This window comes from Cercospora kikuchii (assembly GCF_019650295.1).
Source record: "Cercospora kikuchii DNA, contig_00005, whole genome shotgun sequence".
Lineage (NCBI taxonomy): Eukaryota > Fungi > Ascomycota > Dothideomycetes > Mycosphaerellales > Mycosphaerellaceae > Cercospora > Cercospora kikuchii.
Window position 1 is genome coordinate 51,460 of NW_025408586.1, and position 18,105 is coordinate 69,564.

Genomic DNA, 18,105 nt, shown 5'->3' on the forward strand with positions numbered 1-18,105 from the left:
GGGAGCTCTCCACTGAAAAGGCAAGATGACGCATTGGCCGACTCGCCTGATGGACTTGGGGATGAGGCAAGTGACCTCGGACACAGTCTGGAACATCGTCACAGCGCTTCCGGAAAACACGCGGAAGTCAATAGCAGTGATGACGAGATAAGACCGTGGAAACCGCGAAGGCATCGCCGATCGATTGGCAGCCATCCTTCAAGGATTCCAGACACCGGTAGTCCTAGAGGGCAGAGCCGATTGAGCGGCGCTTCGAATGGTACCTCGCACCCACAAAGAGTATTCAATCCCACGAACCTCCTGGACGCACTCCGGCCAGGACCGCCAGCCGATGTAGAGTGGTGGGCGTGCCCGCCGGTTTCCCCAGACAACGCGGAACCACCAACTATGCCCGTCATGAATGGGAGCCTCGGTCTCGGTAGCTCGTGCGACGACCACCTGCGGGTGGGCCGTTCAAGGCCCGCCCGCAACGATATCGCCAAGGACGATTGCGTGAGCATGAAATGTTTCATTTGTCCTTGCGTGCGTTGCTAACGAGATGGTCTTCATGCGAAGAGAGTCAACATCATTACTCTAAACGCAAACCTCGGCATAACCACAATCGCTCGAAAGCCTTGCCACACGCGGTCCATTCCGCTATTGTTGCCCACCCACACCACTCTGCAAACCCCAACTCTCGGATGCCGCGTAGAGGTGGTAAAAAGCAAACTCGCCAACGCGCAGGCCTAGGTGCTGCTTTCGGCGTCCAATACCAAGTCCACTTGAGTCCGCCCTACAGTCTCAAGGATGAGCCCACATGGGTCATCGAGGAAATCATCAACAGCGGACGCAAGCACGGCAAAACTTTCTACAAAGTGAAATGGAAGCCGACGCGGGAGCCTGCGGAAAGTTTGCAAGGGACCGCGGATGAAGCTATTGCTGAATTTCACTTGATGAATGCTGGTTGAGACCGCCACATCGTCCGCAATAAGCCTCGGTGCCCTGTCTACAAAATGTGTCTGTACCCGATCCGCGAGTTGCAAGGCCTTACACGTGCTAGTGAATCATTAGAAGCTCTGCATATGCACGGCGCGAGAGACGAAGAAGCTGATCGGGGTTTCCATGTATGAGATTCAACTAATCGATGACAATCGGACCGGTTGACGGGCTCACTTCCTCATACCCCGGACTGCAAGCATGTCCGGTATGATTATGTTGCCAATTATGATGCTACAGGCGGATCCTTTTGAAGGCGCTACAAGAAGTATGATCTCGTACAACGATGCCTATCCATTGTTGTGGGACACATGGGATGTCCGTCGTACCCACGTCCCCGCAAATGGTGGAGACGGTTTGAAGCCGTGGCTGGTCGCAATTTGTGCCCCAGTCCAACAACCCTTACTTGGCAGAGTGTATCGCTATATCCCCCATTTCGGGTTGAACTGGTATATGCATTCATTTACTCCCTGGACATGATAGCCCCGAGGTGCCTTGACGTGATCCACCTTCAACAAGTGCCAGAATTGCAGCCGTCGCCACGTACAGATGGATTCCGTTGACCGCCTGCTTCCGCGGCGGTGGGCCGACCCGAGGCTGAACTTCCTGCAGATTTTCATGCGTGGTCTCCTGTTACGGACTCACTATTCTCCTTCCAGCAATGACACAAGTTTAATCCCGTCCTTGTCAACATTCTCGTCATATGCTGGTCAGTGCTGTGGTTGACCGGAAGATCGACGTCCTACCGCTAGCGACCGAGGACGCACAGCCAATGTCTGTCTCCCGAGTAGCATCCCAATCGCTGGTATACACGAGTCACTGTGCCAATCTGTTGTTTACGTTGCTCATGCCCGTGCTTCTCAAGTGCGCCTATGCGGATGCAAGAAGTAACACTCTCGAAAGGGGCCGGTTGCCGCTATCGCCTTCCAATCACCATACTCGCGCTGTCCAGCATCCTCGATGAAACAGCTAAGGATATTCCACTTACGCGTTCGACGATGCTGCCTGCACATCGTGCGGCGATCCGAAGCATTTTTCTCGGAGCAGCCCGCATGGCACACGAACACGGATATCGTAGCAATTCCATAGGTAAAGAACGAGCTGTGCACGACTCCGGTTTATCATGAAAATATCCATTCCGAGCGTCTCTCCGTCCCACGTGTTTTAGAAAACGTGCATGGCGAAGGCGAGGATGGGTGAAGGCCGACATCTCACGGAACTTCGTCACACCACACTCGAGCAGACACGAGTTCGAGTCCGGAGAAGCCAGTCTCTCCCATCGGCAACACGAAATCATGAACGTATTGCTCCTGCTTTCCCGATGGCACGACTGTCAGGAAACGATGTCTGGCACTTTGCTCTATCGTGCGATGCGAACATCATTACAATTCTGTTCCACTTGTTCAACGATCCACACACGCGAGCCACTCGCTGGGATCGCACTCCGAATGAAACAGCAGGCTAGAGGGGCCGTGGTCTGCATTCAGCCGTCGCCAGGACTCGGCAGAGTTCTACGACTGCTCCAGCCCGCACTGGTGCCGAGATACATTTGTACTATCACAAACGTCGGATCTCACAGACTGTGCATGGCTGAGTCTAGCCTCGATGGTTCGAAGCGTGTTATAATTGACATCAATTTCGCTCTTCAGCTGTGCCAAGATCTGGCAATGATTCTCCACTTGTTTGAGCATTTTCTCCATCGTATCGTCTCTCCTGCGTGAACATTTGTTAGTAAAAAGCGGGCATCGATATTCGGAGATGAACGTACGGTTGTGGTGGAACCTCTCGGTACATGCAATCTGTCTGTTGTTCGATGCACGACTGACACAGATTGCCGCCTGTGTGCAAACGTGAGAAAGATCACTATAGACGTCAGATATGGACTGCGAAATTTGCTTATTACCGGACTTTTGCCTGCGTTTCCGACACTCTTCGCACGCCTGGCTCATTAGCAAGCGAGGAAACGCTCTACAATAATATGCAGTACCTACGACCCGAGGTTCTTTTTCGTACGCCCCAAGGATCTGTCGTTACAGGATTCCAATCTCCGTGAGCTCGCATGCCTCTTCTCACCAGCTGACATGCCGAGCAGCTGGAGTGTGGGCGTCGTGCTGCTCTGTTCTCCATATTCTTGGCTAATGTACATCATATTTGACGCATTAGGTACCTCTTTGCCGAGGTGAAATAGAAGCCAGACTGCCGCACCATTCCACGGTTCCCATTGCCAGGCACTCCGGTCTTTGCCACCTCGGAGTCCATATGTGATGCAGTTTTGAACTCTGACTGCCGGCGAGAACTCAGGATGGCCAATGGCAGGGCAACGACTGAAAGTCAAGGGAGAGTTTGAACGTTAGAAGCATAACACGCCGCTGAAGTGGGCTGCACACATTCCCCTGGAGACCGACCAACTTCTTAGATGTCAACATGCGGTACGTCCTCTCGGAAGATGCAACGTTCACCTGCACGATGAGAAGTCCAGTCCGCAGCCTCGAGCCATCTCCGGCTTCCTGCGTTATGCACACCGCCAGAACGCGTGCGAGCATCTTCGTCTCTTCGCTGCTGGAAGCTCCGATCCGACTGGACACCGCGAACATCGAGCTGCATATACTCTTAACGCCGCGTTTAAGAGAGCTGATTTTAAGCGCCGATCGTGCAAAGCCGTGGAATATGGAGCCATTAGTAGTTCGCAGGTTGCGGTCTTCCATAGCCGCATCGTCGGAGTCGCGTGCATAGTTTAGCTGAACTTATGCTTTGCAGAAATGCATTGCGAAAGATCAGTCGGCGGAACCGAATACTTAGCAAAAAGAAACCGCTGGTCGAATTCACCGCGAAAAGGGCTGGCGACACTTCATATACTGACGTTTCCCAGATTGCAACAAGATTTGCGCGCGGTGGCAATGGACCGAAGCCCGTCACCAACAACGTCCAAAGATCGCCGCAGTCAAAGGCAAATGAGACATACTCTCCACTCAGTAGTGACTAGTATGGGTATGATCGAGTTTTCCACAGGCAGAATACACATCATCTGATTTCAGCGGCAGATGCAGCAAGACAAATACCTTTGGCCACGGCCGAAAGTCCTCGACCCTTATCCTTCGCACTGCGTTAACCCTCGTCTATCTAAGTGGCCACACGTGCGACATCGCAGACCGCAGACCGCAGTCCCAATGGCAAACACTTCTGGCTCCACTTCTTGCCACGAACTCTGAGAGCGGCCATGCGGTGCCGCCAATAGCAATATACCGTGGCTTTCTCCTCATGCCTTTCCGCCACATTTGCCGTCGGCTCCGCCGCGCTTCGGGACCCAGAGCAGAATTTCTCGCAGGGTGGTCAATGGACGGGTCATTTTTCGTGGCCATGCCGTCCGGACGGTGTCCGGCCGGATGGACAGCTAATGGGGTATCTGCCGGCCGGCATTATTAATGCTAGCGTCCGTCCGGACATGTAAGTGAATCACCGGTGTCCATGGCATGTGAATTGACCTTGTTGATGAGAATGTCGTTCCTAGGGGTGTTGTTAGGGTCTGGGTCAATTGATGAATAAGAGCGTGTTTGATTGGTCAGATGCCAGCCTGCAGAGACGCCGGCCCGTGCGCCGACCTCCCACGCGCGACTCCTCAGAACGCGACTGGGGACGCGTTTCCTTCACATGCCAAAGTCCCTCGATCGCCCACCTGATCATTGGCATTTACGCACACACCACGATGGCAGGCGGTACCTCCAGCATAAGCGCCACCCACAGCATCGACCTGACACAAATCCACGCCGAATCGCAGCTCGGAACCGTCCTCCGGACGCGTTATACGCGGACCGGCTTCCTCGTCGATGGAAAAGCTCTTCGCGACTTTTACCCGACACCGCCAGGCAAGGCAGAGCACAGAGCGTGGGTCTGGCAGCATGGTGAGGCTGTTACGCATCTTCAGAGCTTCACCAACTACTGGCTGTGTCGTCTGTGCTTCGACAGCAGCCATAAGGATCACAGGAAGGTGAAGGTCATTCGGACTGGTGGAGGAACGAACTCGATACGCAGACACCTAGGCAAGCATGGCTACGAGCTCGATGGCACGTACAAGCAGTGTAAGAGGCGTCCGGTAGACGACGGCAACATCGCTAGTATGATCAAGCGTCAAAGGACGACCGAGAAGACTCCTGTTGATCGTACCGAGTGGAGGTCGCTATTCCTCGAGTATGCCGTAACAGATGAGCACTCACTTCGCGCTCTAGCATCTGAACGACTGAAGCGGCTAGCTACGTATCGTCAACCTGTTCTCGAGATGCTATTCCCTACTTCTCACAACACCCCGCGAGCTTGGATCGTCGACTTGTGTAAGAAGACACTGCCTCGAGTAAAGAGCGATATGGCTACGGCGATAAGCGGCATCGCTTTGTCGTTTGACGCGTGGCTAGCAGACATCGATGGCGGCACCGACTTCTTAGGTGTTCATGCTCACTACTTCGATAAGGACTATCAGCTGAAGACAGTACTTATTGGACTCGTACCAACCTATGGCAATCACACTGGTGAAGAGCAGGCAAACATCCTTCTCAAGCTGATCAGACAGTATGATATCGCGTCCAAACTGACCTACTTTATGGCCGACAACGCGTCTAACAACGACACGACGATCGAAGCTATTAGGCGCGAAATACCAAGTCTCCGACACCCTCACAAGTGCCGCCTTCGCTGCGCTGGCCACTTCATCAACTTAGTCGTTAAGGCTATGCTCTACGGCGTCGACATCGAGTGTATTGACCAGGCTTGCAACGACATGAATAAGGAAGACGAGGAGCTCGAAGACAGCGAGATCGTATACGAGTTTCAACGCGCTCTATCTCTACGTAATGCCGTCGATCGTCAGACAGCATGGCGAAAGAAGGGCTGTGTTGGCAAGCTCCATAATATCGTGATCCATGCTCACTATAGCGAGGCACGACGACACGTCTTTCGATCAAAACAACGCGAGGCAGACACACGACTTGTCGAGCTAGTGTTGAACGGCGGGATTAAGTGGCAATCTGACCACGACATGATCGAGCGTGGCCTCGAGCTCAAAGATCCAATAGAGCTGTATTGCTTACAGTTCATTGACGACCTTCGTGAAGACATACTCACCGCGGATGACTGGGCCGAGTTGAAGGAGATATTGAAGCTTCTCAAGCCGCTGAAGATGGCGTCGCTGAAGGTCCAAGCAGATGGCCAACACTTCGGTGGATTGTGGCAGTCGTTGACAGCTTTGGAGTCACTGCTAACTACACTTGAGAAGGCGAAGTCAGACCATGAACACGCGGCCAACTCACACCTTAAGGCGATAGTCAATCTTGGTTGGAAGAAGCTCGACAAGTACTATCGACTCAGCGATCGCACGCCTGCCTACCGTGCCGCCGTGGCGTTACATCCATCGCTCAAGATGAGCTGGTTCGAGCAGCACTGGGGTGGTATGAAAGACGACAATACGCAGCGCAAGAATAAGGCGAAAGCGAAGTGCAAGCAACGGCAGTCGCAGCAGCAGAATCAAGACGATATCGAGGCGTCCACGCTATGGACAGTGAAGGCACGACACGCGATTGAAGAGCTCTATAATGAGTATAAGATGCGGTGTCCAGCACCAACAACTAGGCCGGCGACACGTGAACGCGAGGTCGACGATTACACGGCATCGTTAATGCTCACGGACACTGTGTTGCAAGACGATCTGCAGCGTTATCTTGCCGAGCCTCTGACACCTTATATGGTTGGCAACAAGCCTATTAATGTCGTCCAATGGTGGCGTGACAATCGCCAGCGATATCCATTGTTGTCCAAGCTAGCATTCGACCTACTGGCCACGCCGGCGAGCTCGAGCGCGTGTGAGCGTGAGTTTAGCTTAGCTGGCCACGTTCTCGACAATGAGAGGTGGCAGACGAAGACAGACTACGCACAATCACACCAACTACTGCGAAATTGGTTCAAGAACGACTTTGTGTTGAAGAGACACACAAAGGAGGTGGTAAGAGCGCAAGACGATCACTTTAGCGGCGACGTGGACAGTGAGATGTCAAGCTCATATGAAGGCAACAGCCAGCAGACAGACGTGCGAATAGAGGGCTAACAACACCTTCCTCTGGCTTCATTTTTCAACATCCTTCCTAATTAGGCAAGGCGAACAGCGGACAGGGCTCCGGTGGACGGCATGGCCAATGAGAGGCTCTCGTCCGGACGGACGGACACGGCCGCTGAATCGGCCGGCAGGGCCGGCAGCAGTGCTGTGGCCGGCCGACCTGTCCATTGACCACCCTGCTTTAGAGTGGAGGACGCCGCGGTGCGGAATCTGCCCAACGGACCTGGCTCCCAATGAAGGCCATGGCCCCGCGCGGGTGTATTTATGGCAGGGGAAGCACAGCTCTTGTGCTGTCCTCCCACAATCGAGCAGCGAAGACGCCTTCACACGTCCCAATCTCCATACAACATGCATTTGATCCCGCGATTCCTCCCTCTGTTACTCATCGCCGGCGTTGTCCGCGGGGGTAGCCTGTTTGTTCGTCGTGGGAAACACACGACTTTCCAGGCAGACCCCACCCTGGGACAGCAGCATGATCTCATCCCTCGATTGTACGAGCAGTGCCGCCTCAAAGACTTGAACGGGACGGTGGTCGAGGAGCGTAATGGTTGCGTGACGCAACTGCTGGCGCTGCTCCTGGGACAAGTGAGGGTGGCGCCAATCGGCTATGCCGTCGCTGCAGCACAATCTGGACCCCGCAACATGACGACTGCGCTATTCCTGAGCCTCGATGGGACAGTGCCAGAAGTCCATCTGCTCCCCACAGGGTACCAGTATTTTGACTTCACGGGCGACGCTGCGCTTGCGGGCGTCAGGGTGCAAGCCTTCCAGGCCGATGCTGCCGCCAATATCTACCCGGAAGACCTCGTGGAACTGAGCAACGCCATCGCAGATTTCGCAGGTGCCACCAGTGAGGATGAAGTACCGTTCTTCTCGAGCGACTCCTGGGACTTTGGGGTCTGCGGACGTGCCGGGAATGTGATGTGGTACGGACGACTGGTGTTGGAGGAAACCGAATTCAACGCCACGAAATTTGAGCCCATGACGGCCCCTCCTTGCCACGTCGGGCTGCCATTCGCGGATACCCAGACGCCAACATTGATTCAGGCGCCGGGAAGTGTGAATGTCACAGCGCCGTCTTCCTCGACGCCATTCCAGAGCCCTCCGTACCCAATGCCCCCGGGGGCAAGGGATCGCTACAACACCACGCTTTCACCGTACAATGTGCCATACAATTGTGCGCAGGGGATGCCGGAGGCCTTTGTGAATGGCCCACATGAGCAGTAGGAAGTTGCCTGATCAGCGGCTAGCGCGGGAAACAGAGGAGCCATCAACTGAAGCATGGCGGAAACAAGATGCGTGGGATATGTGGAAGTGATCGGCATGTTGGACGGCGCACTGATTTTATTGTAAATCTGCCATACACAGCCCATTTGCGATCATTGTACGGCAGCTTGAAAGATGGTCATATCGTCACGTGGATTCAACCCCGTCCCCATCGTTGCTGATCAGGCCCTTTTCGACCTATGTCGCAGCCATACATGGGATGCGTTATAGTCCATGGCTCGCTCCTCAGGTCCGCACAGATCCTACATTCAACACGTCCAATCATAGACACACGCTGCTCTAAGAGGTGGGCGAATTCTTGATTGTTAGGATCCAACTCAGAACTCCATTTGGTGAAGGGGTGCGACCAGTGTTTGCGACTTGTGTTGTCATGCAGCGGAAGTTGCCTCGCCAGCCGCGGTCGTCGCACACCATGAGGCTTGAGCTAGGACTCGTCTCCGCCCGCGTTCAGAGTCCGGTCGTCTGTAGCTGCATCAACACGACCGCTTCGCTATCGTTGGTCGGAGGCTGCAAAGAGCTGAGATAGGCCGCCTCACATGATGGCACGTCCATCGTCTCCGTATAAGAGGCTGGGTCTAGGACGCTCTGGCTCGTCTCCTACAAACCACAACCTGCGACAAGATGGCACTCGAAATCCTATGCGCCGCCGCGCAGACCTACGCGACTCCCATCACAGATGTCATGTCTGCTTGCTCCCCTACCGGTGTGATTTCCTCCATGATGCGACTGAGAGGCTTCAGCTAATGAAGAGTGCTTGTAGTTCGTATGGACCATGTGCAGATGACGACTCCCGCACCTTTCATATCTCCATGCGCCGTCACAGCTAATCAGAGTCACACCTACTGCGCCTGCGCTGGAGGTGTTTTCGTGGGACTCAACTATTTCTCCTCGGACGGAATCCTGACCTCCACGTGTGTTGGTCACTCGACCATGAGTCCATCCCCATCCGTTACAGATTCCGGCTCTCCGGAGCGCTCGTCGCATGCTGCGGTGATGAGTGCACTGAACATCGTGGCTCTATATACGGTGGATCAGAGAACGGACTACCGATCGGCGAGGTGGCAGGTCGTGCACGAAGACCTGTATCAACAGATCCAAGAAGATGGCAGGCGCTTTCTGGCAGATCAGCCACTGGCTCCCGGCCTTCACCTTGCGGCATGGACTGACCCTGCACTCGACCAATGGCCGATGAATCCTGCAGATACGCCATGGCCAAACAGCGGATTACAATTTCGTCTGGGAGACGACACGTGTTGGTACAACGTCACCACGGCGGATCTAGCAGGGCGAGTCATCTGCGATGGTTCCACGTTGCATTGTGAGCAGATCCGCAACGACAAGTCCACTTTTGGGCCGGCAGTGGATCGCGCTCATATCGTCCGCATCTGGGTGCCGCGTGTGCGGTGTGTTGTCTAGCGAGAGAGGTCTATGTGCTCGATGGGTGCAAAACGTAGATCAGTAAGATGTATCACATTTGCTCTAGAGCCGGCCCCTCGTCGCCGTGATCCCATTCGAGGTATTCAACCTGCGATTGGACATGTGGATCGTTGTGCCCAGGAGAATAGTCTTCCTGCTGCAACTCGTTCGAAGTGGGAGCACTCCGAAGGGTAGGGCCATATTGAAAGGTCTCTCCTGCCACCGCTTTTGCGTAGATTTTCAGTGCAGACGTCGAGAGAGTCGGTGGCGGCGATGCCTTTCTTCACACAGCTTGCTCGGCTGTGGACTGATGCCGGAGCTCAGAGGTTGGGACGCCGAACGTCGAGGCATCTATGTACCTTTTCATGCTGGCGACTGCGCGATTGCACCGCCTCTCCCCAGCGTGTTTGGAAGCCTGGGTACGACATGTTCCCTTATGGCGAATGACTGAGTCTCTGTGAATCTCTCCGAGGATGCCCATTGATGATATATGTTTGAAATATTTCTCAAGGGCCACTATCCATCCCGATATTTGCCCTCAGAAGGGACTTCCATTCGAGATATGAAGCTACGTCATGCCTCGCAGGCGAAGAGCAACTCCGCATTGTCCCCACAGGCGTATCCCCAGAGTACTCACCCCCCACGATACCGTCCCATCATGCTTTATGGAGCCGCACCGGTACGCCATCGGCCGGCCACATCGTCAGTCCTAGCCCCTTCCGCAGCTGGGACATATAGAGAGTGTTCACGGGACGGATCGCGTCACATTCCATGGCGAGCCGAGCCACCACGTAGCTGGCTTCTGCCAGCGCAAACTGCTGGCCCAAGCAGGCCCGGGGGCCGCCGCTGAAGGGCAGATACTGCCACGCAGGGAAATCGTGCACCCAACGCCCCGGTCGAAAGTCGACCGCATCCTCTCCCCACAAATCCACTCTTCTATGCATCAGGTATACCGAGTAGATGACGACTTGACCCTTTCGCACTGCCACCGGAGCGTCGCCATGCGCTCCACCTCCGGTAGGAAGCTGGGTGTCCACCTTCGCGCGACGATTGTTCACGGGGACAGGAGGGTGGAGGCGAAGTACCTCTTTGAGGAATCTCTGCAGTGGGGCGCAGCGGTGGAGGCGGTCGAAGTCGAGGTGCTCTGGTTCTCCGAACGTGCTCCGTACCGCATTGCGGAGTTCGTGGAAGATGTCTTGGTGTAGCGCCAGTCGAACGAAGCACCAGCCCAAAAAGCCTGCTGTGGTATCGCGGGCTGCGGCGAGGATGGCCATGGTCTGGTTGCGGAGCTGAGCTCGGTCCGGCGTTCCGAAAGCGAGAGCGGACAGCAGACCACATTCTGCATGGTGGTCCTCGCCTTGTCGCTGAGCGATCGCCTTTTGCACGAAATGCTCCGTGAAAGCGTGGAGCCGCGACGTTGCTCTGCGGAAGTGCCAATCATCAGCCAGCCAGTAGAGCATTTGGTAGCGAATGCGTTTGATGAGGTACAAGTTGACCAACTCGAAATCGTCGAGAAACTGCTGCGACCTCGCCTGTGCCATCGTCAGGCGATGTCTCCTATCCATGTGCGAAAGTGGTGCGGGCAAAGACTGAGACTCGATGGACTCGCCGAAGAGGAATTCTGTCGCGGTATCGAGCGTCAATCGATAGAACAGTGGCTGTAGCTTCACCGGATCCGTCCAGCCATCGCTTGTGACCGCACCGATTGCCTCCATGAGTTAAGTGGTAGCACGTGCGGTGCTTTCGAGGTCGTTCAAGTTGGATCGGGTGAAATGGGGGCGGAACATCTTTCGTGCTTCTTTCCAGGCGCTGGGAACGCAGTCAGCAGGAAGGGATGCGCGAATGGATCTGGTTGCTCCGAACCTGCCGTCACTGGAGAATATGGACGTGCCCAAGAGCGGATAGAACTGATTGATCCTCGTGCGTCCAATCTCAAAGTCCTTGCTGCACATCAGTACGGAGCGTTCGTGCCAATCCACGGCCACACAGACCTGAAATCGCGTCGCCAAGATGGTCTGCATGTTTTCCGGCTCCGATGTCGAGAGGACGATCGACCCATCGAACGACGTCTCCTGTATCGTATGAGCACCCTGGAACGACGGTGCGAAGAAGTCATCCAGGATGTCTTCTCCCGATCGGTCGATACTAATGATACGGATGATCCTCCGGATCCCGTCCCAGATTGAAGCGAGGCCGGTCCCAGACACATTTTTGGGCCCGTGGCAGCCATGGACGGTCTGAAAGTCGTCGGTCTCGAGGCTGCGAGCTACGCACGTCGCAGCCTTGAAACCAAACCCGATGATGGTTATGGAGACCGCGAGAGTAATTGCTGAGATCATGTTGCCACGGGGTGCGCATCACCGCGCTCCAGCAAGCTACGAGCGACCCATACACCCCCTACTTATATATTCTGAACTATGTGCCGAGACCAGGGCCCCGCACGGTCCCTGCGTGTCAAGCGCTTTGACACAGAATCTCATATTCGAGCTCGCCATTGACGTGCTCAGCGCGCCACAGAGACTCGGTCATACGGAGCTTCTCTCTGTCGGTCTCACCATGCTTCCCCTCGAGCTCACTTGTGTTCACATCACCGCCACCGGCCCGAAGAGGAATGGGACTATGGACCGGTGCATCAGCCTTCAGTGCAATCGAATCTGCATTGTTCTATTGTGTCGACATATCGCATGGTCACAGCTCGCCGTCAGTCACGATGGCTGCTGGTGAGCTCCACCGGGCTGCTCCGGACGTGTCATTCTCTCCCTATGATACTGTGGCGTGTCCTTTTCAACCACTTATCTGACAGGCGCGCTCGCTCTCGATCTGTGCCCCCATATCCTCGCTCCGTGTCACATCTTCTCCATTCCGCTCCGCTTCGCCTCCTCCCACGTCTTCACGATAGTCCTCAAAAGCAACTCCCGTCGTACCTCTCGCGCCTTGTTCTTGAAAGGATCCACCTGATGTGGATGTAATCGCTTCTCCAATCGATCTCGCTCGAAATCTGCTTGCATCCGCTCCAGAACAGCTTTCGAATAATCAGAGACGGGTCCGCAGTAGTTGGAATCTTGTCCATTCTGATCCATCAGTGTATCTCGGCCGAGTTGTCTTGTGACTCTGCCGTCCAAGTGCGATGCTTGCGAGAAGGATTTGTTGTAGATACATTCTGCGCTGTAAAATTGGTGAAGATGCCTACTTCGAGACCCAACTCATCTTCTGCTATACCGAAAATGTGCGGGACACCATCTCACGATATCTCGCTGTCCGTGGATTTTGCTGTGTGGGTTCGAGGCTTGCGTATCGCTTCGCGGTGTCACTACAGCCGCTCGTGCTCCAACTTTCCATTCCGCTTGCGTGATGGTTGTTGATGTCCTCCAGTGCACTCGTGTGACATCGGCCCAACCGTAGTGGCGCAGGGTCTCTCTATCATGAACGTAAGGTATCTCGGCTACCGCCGGTGTCTTTTCCCATACGGAATCATGTCTCTCGAACTCTGGAAAGTTCAGAAGCATGGAGTGAACTCAGAGCTAACGCTCATTCTCTCCGAACGCTTGTTGGACCAGGCCCAGATCGATGATTGCTAGTGTCGTCGAGCAGCTCCATTACTTGCCCAGTCGATCATGTACACTGATCCTGAGGACCGAAGCTAGAATTTCCACATGCTGCACCAATCGGTCGCGGTGCAGCGTACCGTCGACCATCGAGGAGACCGGTGTAGCGATCTGTTGACGTACGTGCACGATTTGCATTGCAGTGAGATGATAAAGCAACGTCACCACTGATCATAGAAATTACCGTCTTTGCTCGTATGCCTCTCTATCTGCAGAAATTTGGAGCCGTGACGATGACTGGGGCACGAGACAGCGGTACCGATGTTCTGCAAGCCGAATTGACCATGCACAAGACACAACATCTCGCTGTCCAGTACAGTGTGACGGCGAAGCAGGTACCAAATGGGGAGATGAAGGAGCCGTCTCCGAATGTCAGCGCCGCCGCCGCCGCACTTGCCACCATTCTGAACAGTCGCGGCACAAGTCAACAGATCGGTAAGCTCAAAGAGATCGTGGCTGGGCCGGACAGAGGGAGCAGCGAAAGAGCACCTGGACGCACCGATATGCGCGATGGCTTCGCGGAAGTGCAGTTTCGATACACCCACCTGGTGCCTACGCAATGTGTGCGGCCTTCTTCCTCTGTAGCTGAGCTTGCTCAGGGCTATGGCGTGGATTGTCTGTATATCGTCACCGGCATGTGTTTGTTCGACGAGCGCACACTCGACAGAGCCTATGCGCATATCTTGAGCGGTATGGACGACTCAGATCTGCTCATAAGCGCTCCCTTCACGATTTATGAGCTGGACAAAATTTGTCGAATGACCGCTTTGGTTGCAGATGTCGCTTGTGCGCCGGCTGTACAGTCCGAGTCTGGAGCACCTATCTTGATCTCTGTGGATATCCCGTCTTTCCAATACTACCTGCCTATCATTCGAGCATGGAAACAAAACTTCTGCACTCGAGCGGGTGCGCTCTGTTGGATCCGGGCCATCAACCAGAGGCGTCGCAGACTGTGGCTGCTTTTCCGAGCAGCGCTGGAGCATGAGCTCCGTGAGCGTAAAGCGTCCGCGCAGTCCGTTCAGATGTGTTTGACGTCCACGTGCGAGACCATCGGGAACATCGTCACGGAAAACCATCAGCTTGGAGTCGAGACAGAAGCTGCAGAAGTACTTGCGAAGTTGGAACATGTATCGGGATGGGCGCAATTCCTGCAGGGCATTCCGATCAAAAGTATTGTGAGCTTGGAGCAGCTTGGTCGCACAATCTACCCCTTCGAGTGTCTCCGTCCTCTGTTGTCCCACAAATTTCCGGAGGCAGCAGTGCAATTGGCTCCTTCGGTCCGGTCCCCCGTCATCATTGCCGTGGACGATGCAAGCGAGAGGGCGGTCTACACGCAGGCTCAAAATATCCTTCGCAAGCTACGCAGCCCGCAGCGGTTGCCGAAGTGCACTCTGTTGGCTCTTTATGGACGGATCGTCTGTCGGTTCGTGGATGCTCGAATCTTCACTCGATGACATATCATGATCCCCAATCCACTCCTCCACTGCAGCCTCAGCACTCTCTCGTCCTCGAAGAAAAAGAGCCGTGGGAGGTGGTAGGACGGATCTATGGAAGAGTGAAGTCTTCGATGTTGCAAGAAGTGTGTTCTGTGGGTGGAAAAGGGTGTCATGAAGCGGAACGCCCATGTGGCTGGTAGATCGTGACAGTTTCGCGTATGAGGTGGTGTTCAGGTGGTGTTATGATCTTTTACAAACTGTGGGAATCATGAGGCGTCGGCTTTCACAGCACAGTGATGATATTAGTATGCCTGCCGCATGCCCGCGTGTGCATGGGGATCGCGGTCTGGACTGGTTGCGCCCCGTGAATACCTTGCGCCCATAGTAAGTCTCGTCATTCACCACATCTATAACCGCTCAAATACGACCGCTTCCCTCCAAGGCTCTCTTCCAGAGATTGTGAGCAAGAGCATGTCCCGTCTCGACGATTCGGCATGCTACGCTCCGGCGGGTGACTCCATTGGAGCATCGACTATGCCTCGTTTCAGTTTTCCATTTGCAATGATGCCATAAGCCCCGATTTGGCGCATACTCACTAGAGACGGTATCCTGCTGGCATTTGTGGTGCTCATGCTGCTCCTGCAAGGCCACTATCGCTCTTCCACATCGTGCTCTCCATTTGTGCAAGAACCACCAGCCAGAAATGCTCAGCATCAGAGCAAGAGCGATTCCCGCCACCACGGCTCCCGCGGCTCGAGCTTCCAGCCTATTCGTACGATGTTCGTCCAGACAACCGACCCTACCCACCACGTGGCAGGCGCGAGGGACCGTTGATATGTTGTTCGCCACGGTCCGTTGTCGTTGGTGGCTGATGTAATACATCGCGTCGTCCACAAGGGTCCAGTCGAGCGAGGAGTATCTCCCTTCCTGTGATGCTGCAGGGGTTACGATGCAGAAGCTGTCTTTACGAGGAACGCCGGCTCTTAAGGGTTTGAATTGGAGCTAGTCCTCTCGTTCTAGAACCGTGCGGAGACAGACTCGGAGTTGGCGCGGAGGGACAAGATCGGCATGTTCGATGGGATTGTGCCAAGTACCGACGGTAGAAACGGTGGTCGCGGCTGGAACTATCAGGGTCGAGATTGTTACCAGACAAAATACTCTTCCCGCCTCTAGTAGCGAAGATGCCGCCATACGAAAGGTCGAAGTCGGAAGTTGGGGTGCCCTTCCCATGCGGTTTTCCCGGTCCCACGCGTGTGGCAGTCGAATGCGCGGTGCCTTTATCTGAGCCGGTACATCATCATGTCCCGACCACACTGCAAGTGTAACAGCGATAGATCTCAATTCATGCCGCGTACTGTTCACCAGAAGCTTATGTCCTCGCACCATCACCATACAACTGAAAATGCTGTTTCCATATCGGCATATATGTTCACGGAAACAGAGGTCCGGACTCCTTTCCAGACTGAGTGATTGTGTGCGAAGAACTCCGATTGTTTTTATGACACGTGACATTGGAAAAACGGGTCGCACTCACTCGCGAACTCACCGGGCTGTAGGTATGGATAGGCTCTGACTCTCATAATTCTCTGGATATCACGAGTTCTCGCTGCATTGGTCGTCGAGCAGCACTTCATTGCCTCCTGTCTTTCCACAGTCTCGTTATTTCCACATCGGCTCTCATATGAAGGAGTCCCACGTCAGGCGATTGCGTCGCAGAAGCAAGTTCATCGCCACCGCTGAACCTCCAATCTTGTCAGGAGCCGCCGAGGGCAGGTGGGATCGTTTTTGGGCCCCATTATCTGCATGACTCGCACCCTCCATCATGGAGTGCATTCGTGCACGATCCAGTCCGTCGGCGTCATCGGGTCCGGACAGATCGGGGTAGGTTGCCTGTCAGAGACGATCAGTGCGTCGAGACGTGGGGGAGATAAGCACATGACTGAGAACTCCTCGATCAAGGCTGTGGCCTCCTGGGACAATTCGGCCTGCAGCGCCTCCATATAGCTCAGTCCGTCCTGCACGGCTCGCCGACTCTCCTCTCGTTGGGCAATCACGCGTTCCAGTGCTGTTTGGGCGGAGTCACAGAGTTTCTGCGTCTTGGACTGCTCATGATCAGGATCGAGGACATGCGCCAGCCTAGTGGCGGACGAGCAGAAGGCGAGCAGTCTCGACGCTCGTACGGGAGTCCTCGAAATCACAGTACGCTCCAGCTTTCGGAGATCTGTCATCACACCGTGCAACTCGTGACCCTCGTCCGAAGTAAGCACTATAGGGTGTTTTCTGATCGTAGAGAGCCACTTTGACGAACGCAACGCCGACGCACAATCCTGACGGAAGTCAGGGAAGAAGTCCTGGCCCTCGCGCTGGACAAATTCGTAACAGCACTCTTCCAGGCTCGACTGCAGACCGGCAAGTAACTCGTGTTGATCACTGTACTGCAGGAAGAAGCTATCCGAAGCGGGCAGACGGCCCGCTGGCACGATGGCAGCTTCACCTTACGGTCAGTATGACTCTCGCGCGCATACGTCCAACCCCGTTCTCCACTCACCTCGTCGCCGCGTACTCCTGTTCCGTCGACCATTCGACCGTTCTTTCATACCATGTCCAGGGAAGGCTGCTTGTCGCAGAAGTTTTGCCACGATGCGGAGGACATCTTCTACACCGAGTCGGGATAAGCGAGGGTCCCTTAAGATGCCGTTTCTTGTTATCAGCCCTCGTATCGCCTTCGGCCGCCACGTCTTTCCCTTGTTGCTCTCGAAGAGCTGACGGCAGCACTGGTAGACCATCTGTTCACCGTAGAACTGTCGTACCTGCTGGAGTTGTTCCTCGTACGGGAGTCCCGCGATACCATCAAAGCGTAGGGACATCGTGGGAGTCGCTTTGTCGGGATTGAAGCTATGATAGCATACCACTGCAGATTATATGCACACTTGGTGCTCCACGTGCACGCGGGTATGGTGGGACCGTGGCTCCGACGGTTCCTTTGCAGAGCTGTGGAAAGCTTATGCAGTGCTCTCTACTAGGATCCACGGCCGATGAGTGGACCACCATACCGGACGATCACGTGGGTGGAGAGAGCTTCTGGTGTCGAAAGCAATGGAGCTGGTCGCTCGATCTCGAAAACCGGTGGATCTAAGAGAGTGAACCCGTTCCGCGGCAGGACGACCATTGGTACAATTGTATGCTCCAGCATATCCTGAATATGACTGTACTTGGATCGTATCCTCCAATCCTCCAGCCTCCAGCAGTGGCTTCACCAGTGACTCCACCGATGATCTCCATGTTGAAG

The 18,105-nt window shown here is 54.8% G+C and overlaps 6 protein-coding genes across 6 annotated transcripts; 3 read left to right on the plus strand and 3 right to left on the minus strand.

The window, feature by feature from the left end:
* Nucleotides 1-680: 680 nt before the first annotated feature.
* Nucleotides 681-947, plus strand: CKM354_000783900 (uncharacterized protein; the record flags this gene model as incomplete). Its single annotated transcript, XM_044803200.1, has 1 exon — nucleotides 681-947. One exon carries the CDS (start codon nucleotides 681-683, stop codon nucleotides 945-947), a length of 267 nt encoding a protein of 88 aa, XP_044659135.1.
* A 6,473-nt stretch (nucleotides 948-7,420) lies between these two features.
* CKM354_000784000 (uncharacterized protein) lies at nucleotides 7,421-8,299 on the plus strand (the record flags this gene model as incomplete). The annotated part of the gene is made up of 1 exon (XM_044803201.1): nucleotides 7,421-8,299. The coding sequence occupies one exon, from the start codon at nucleotides 7,421-7,423 to the stop codon at nucleotides 8,297-8,299; it is 879 nt and encodes a 292-aa protein (XP_044659136.1).
* Nucleotides 8,300-10,431: 2,132 nt separating this feature from the next.
* Nucleotides 10,432-11,316, minus strand: CKM354_000784100 (uncharacterized protein; the record flags this gene model as incomplete). The annotated part of the gene is made up of 1 exon (XM_044803202.1): nucleotides 10,432-11,316. The coding sequence occupies one exon, from the start codon at nucleotides 11,314-11,316 to the stop codon at nucleotides 10,432-10,434; it is 885 nt and encodes a 294-aa protein (XP_044659137.1).
* A 177-nt stretch (nucleotides 11,317-11,493) lies between these two features.
* Nucleotides 11,494-12,114, minus strand: CKM354_000784200 (uncharacterized protein; the record flags this gene model as incomplete). Its single annotated transcript, XM_044803203.1, has 3 exons — nucleotides 11,494-11,584; nucleotides 11,639-11,715; nucleotides 11,767-12,114. 3 exons carry the CDS (start codon nucleotides 12,112-12,114, stop codon nucleotides 11,494-11,496), a joined length of 516 nt encoding a protein of 171 aa, XP_044659138.1.
* A 1,499-nt stretch (nucleotides 12,115-13,613) lies between these two features.
* Nucleotides 13,614-14,834, plus strand: CKM354_000784300 (uncharacterized protein; the record flags this gene model as incomplete). Its single annotated transcript, XM_044803204.1, has 1 exon — nucleotides 13,614-14,834. One exon carries the CDS (start codon nucleotides 13,614-13,616, stop codon nucleotides 14,832-14,834), a length of 1,221 nt encoding a protein of 406 aa, XP_044659139.1.
* Nucleotides 14,835-16,636: 1,802 nt separating this feature from the next.
* CKM354_000784400 (uncharacterized protein) lies at nucleotides 16,637-17,683 on the minus strand (the record flags this gene model as incomplete). The annotated part of the gene is made up of 2 exons (XM_044803205.1): nucleotides 16,637-17,304; nucleotides 17,365-17,683. The coding sequence occupies 2 exons, from the start codon at nucleotides 17,681-17,683 to the stop codon at nucleotides 16,637-16,639; spliced, it is 987 nt and encodes a 328-aa protein (XP_044659140.1).
* Nucleotides 17,684-18,105: the final 422 nt, after the last annotated feature.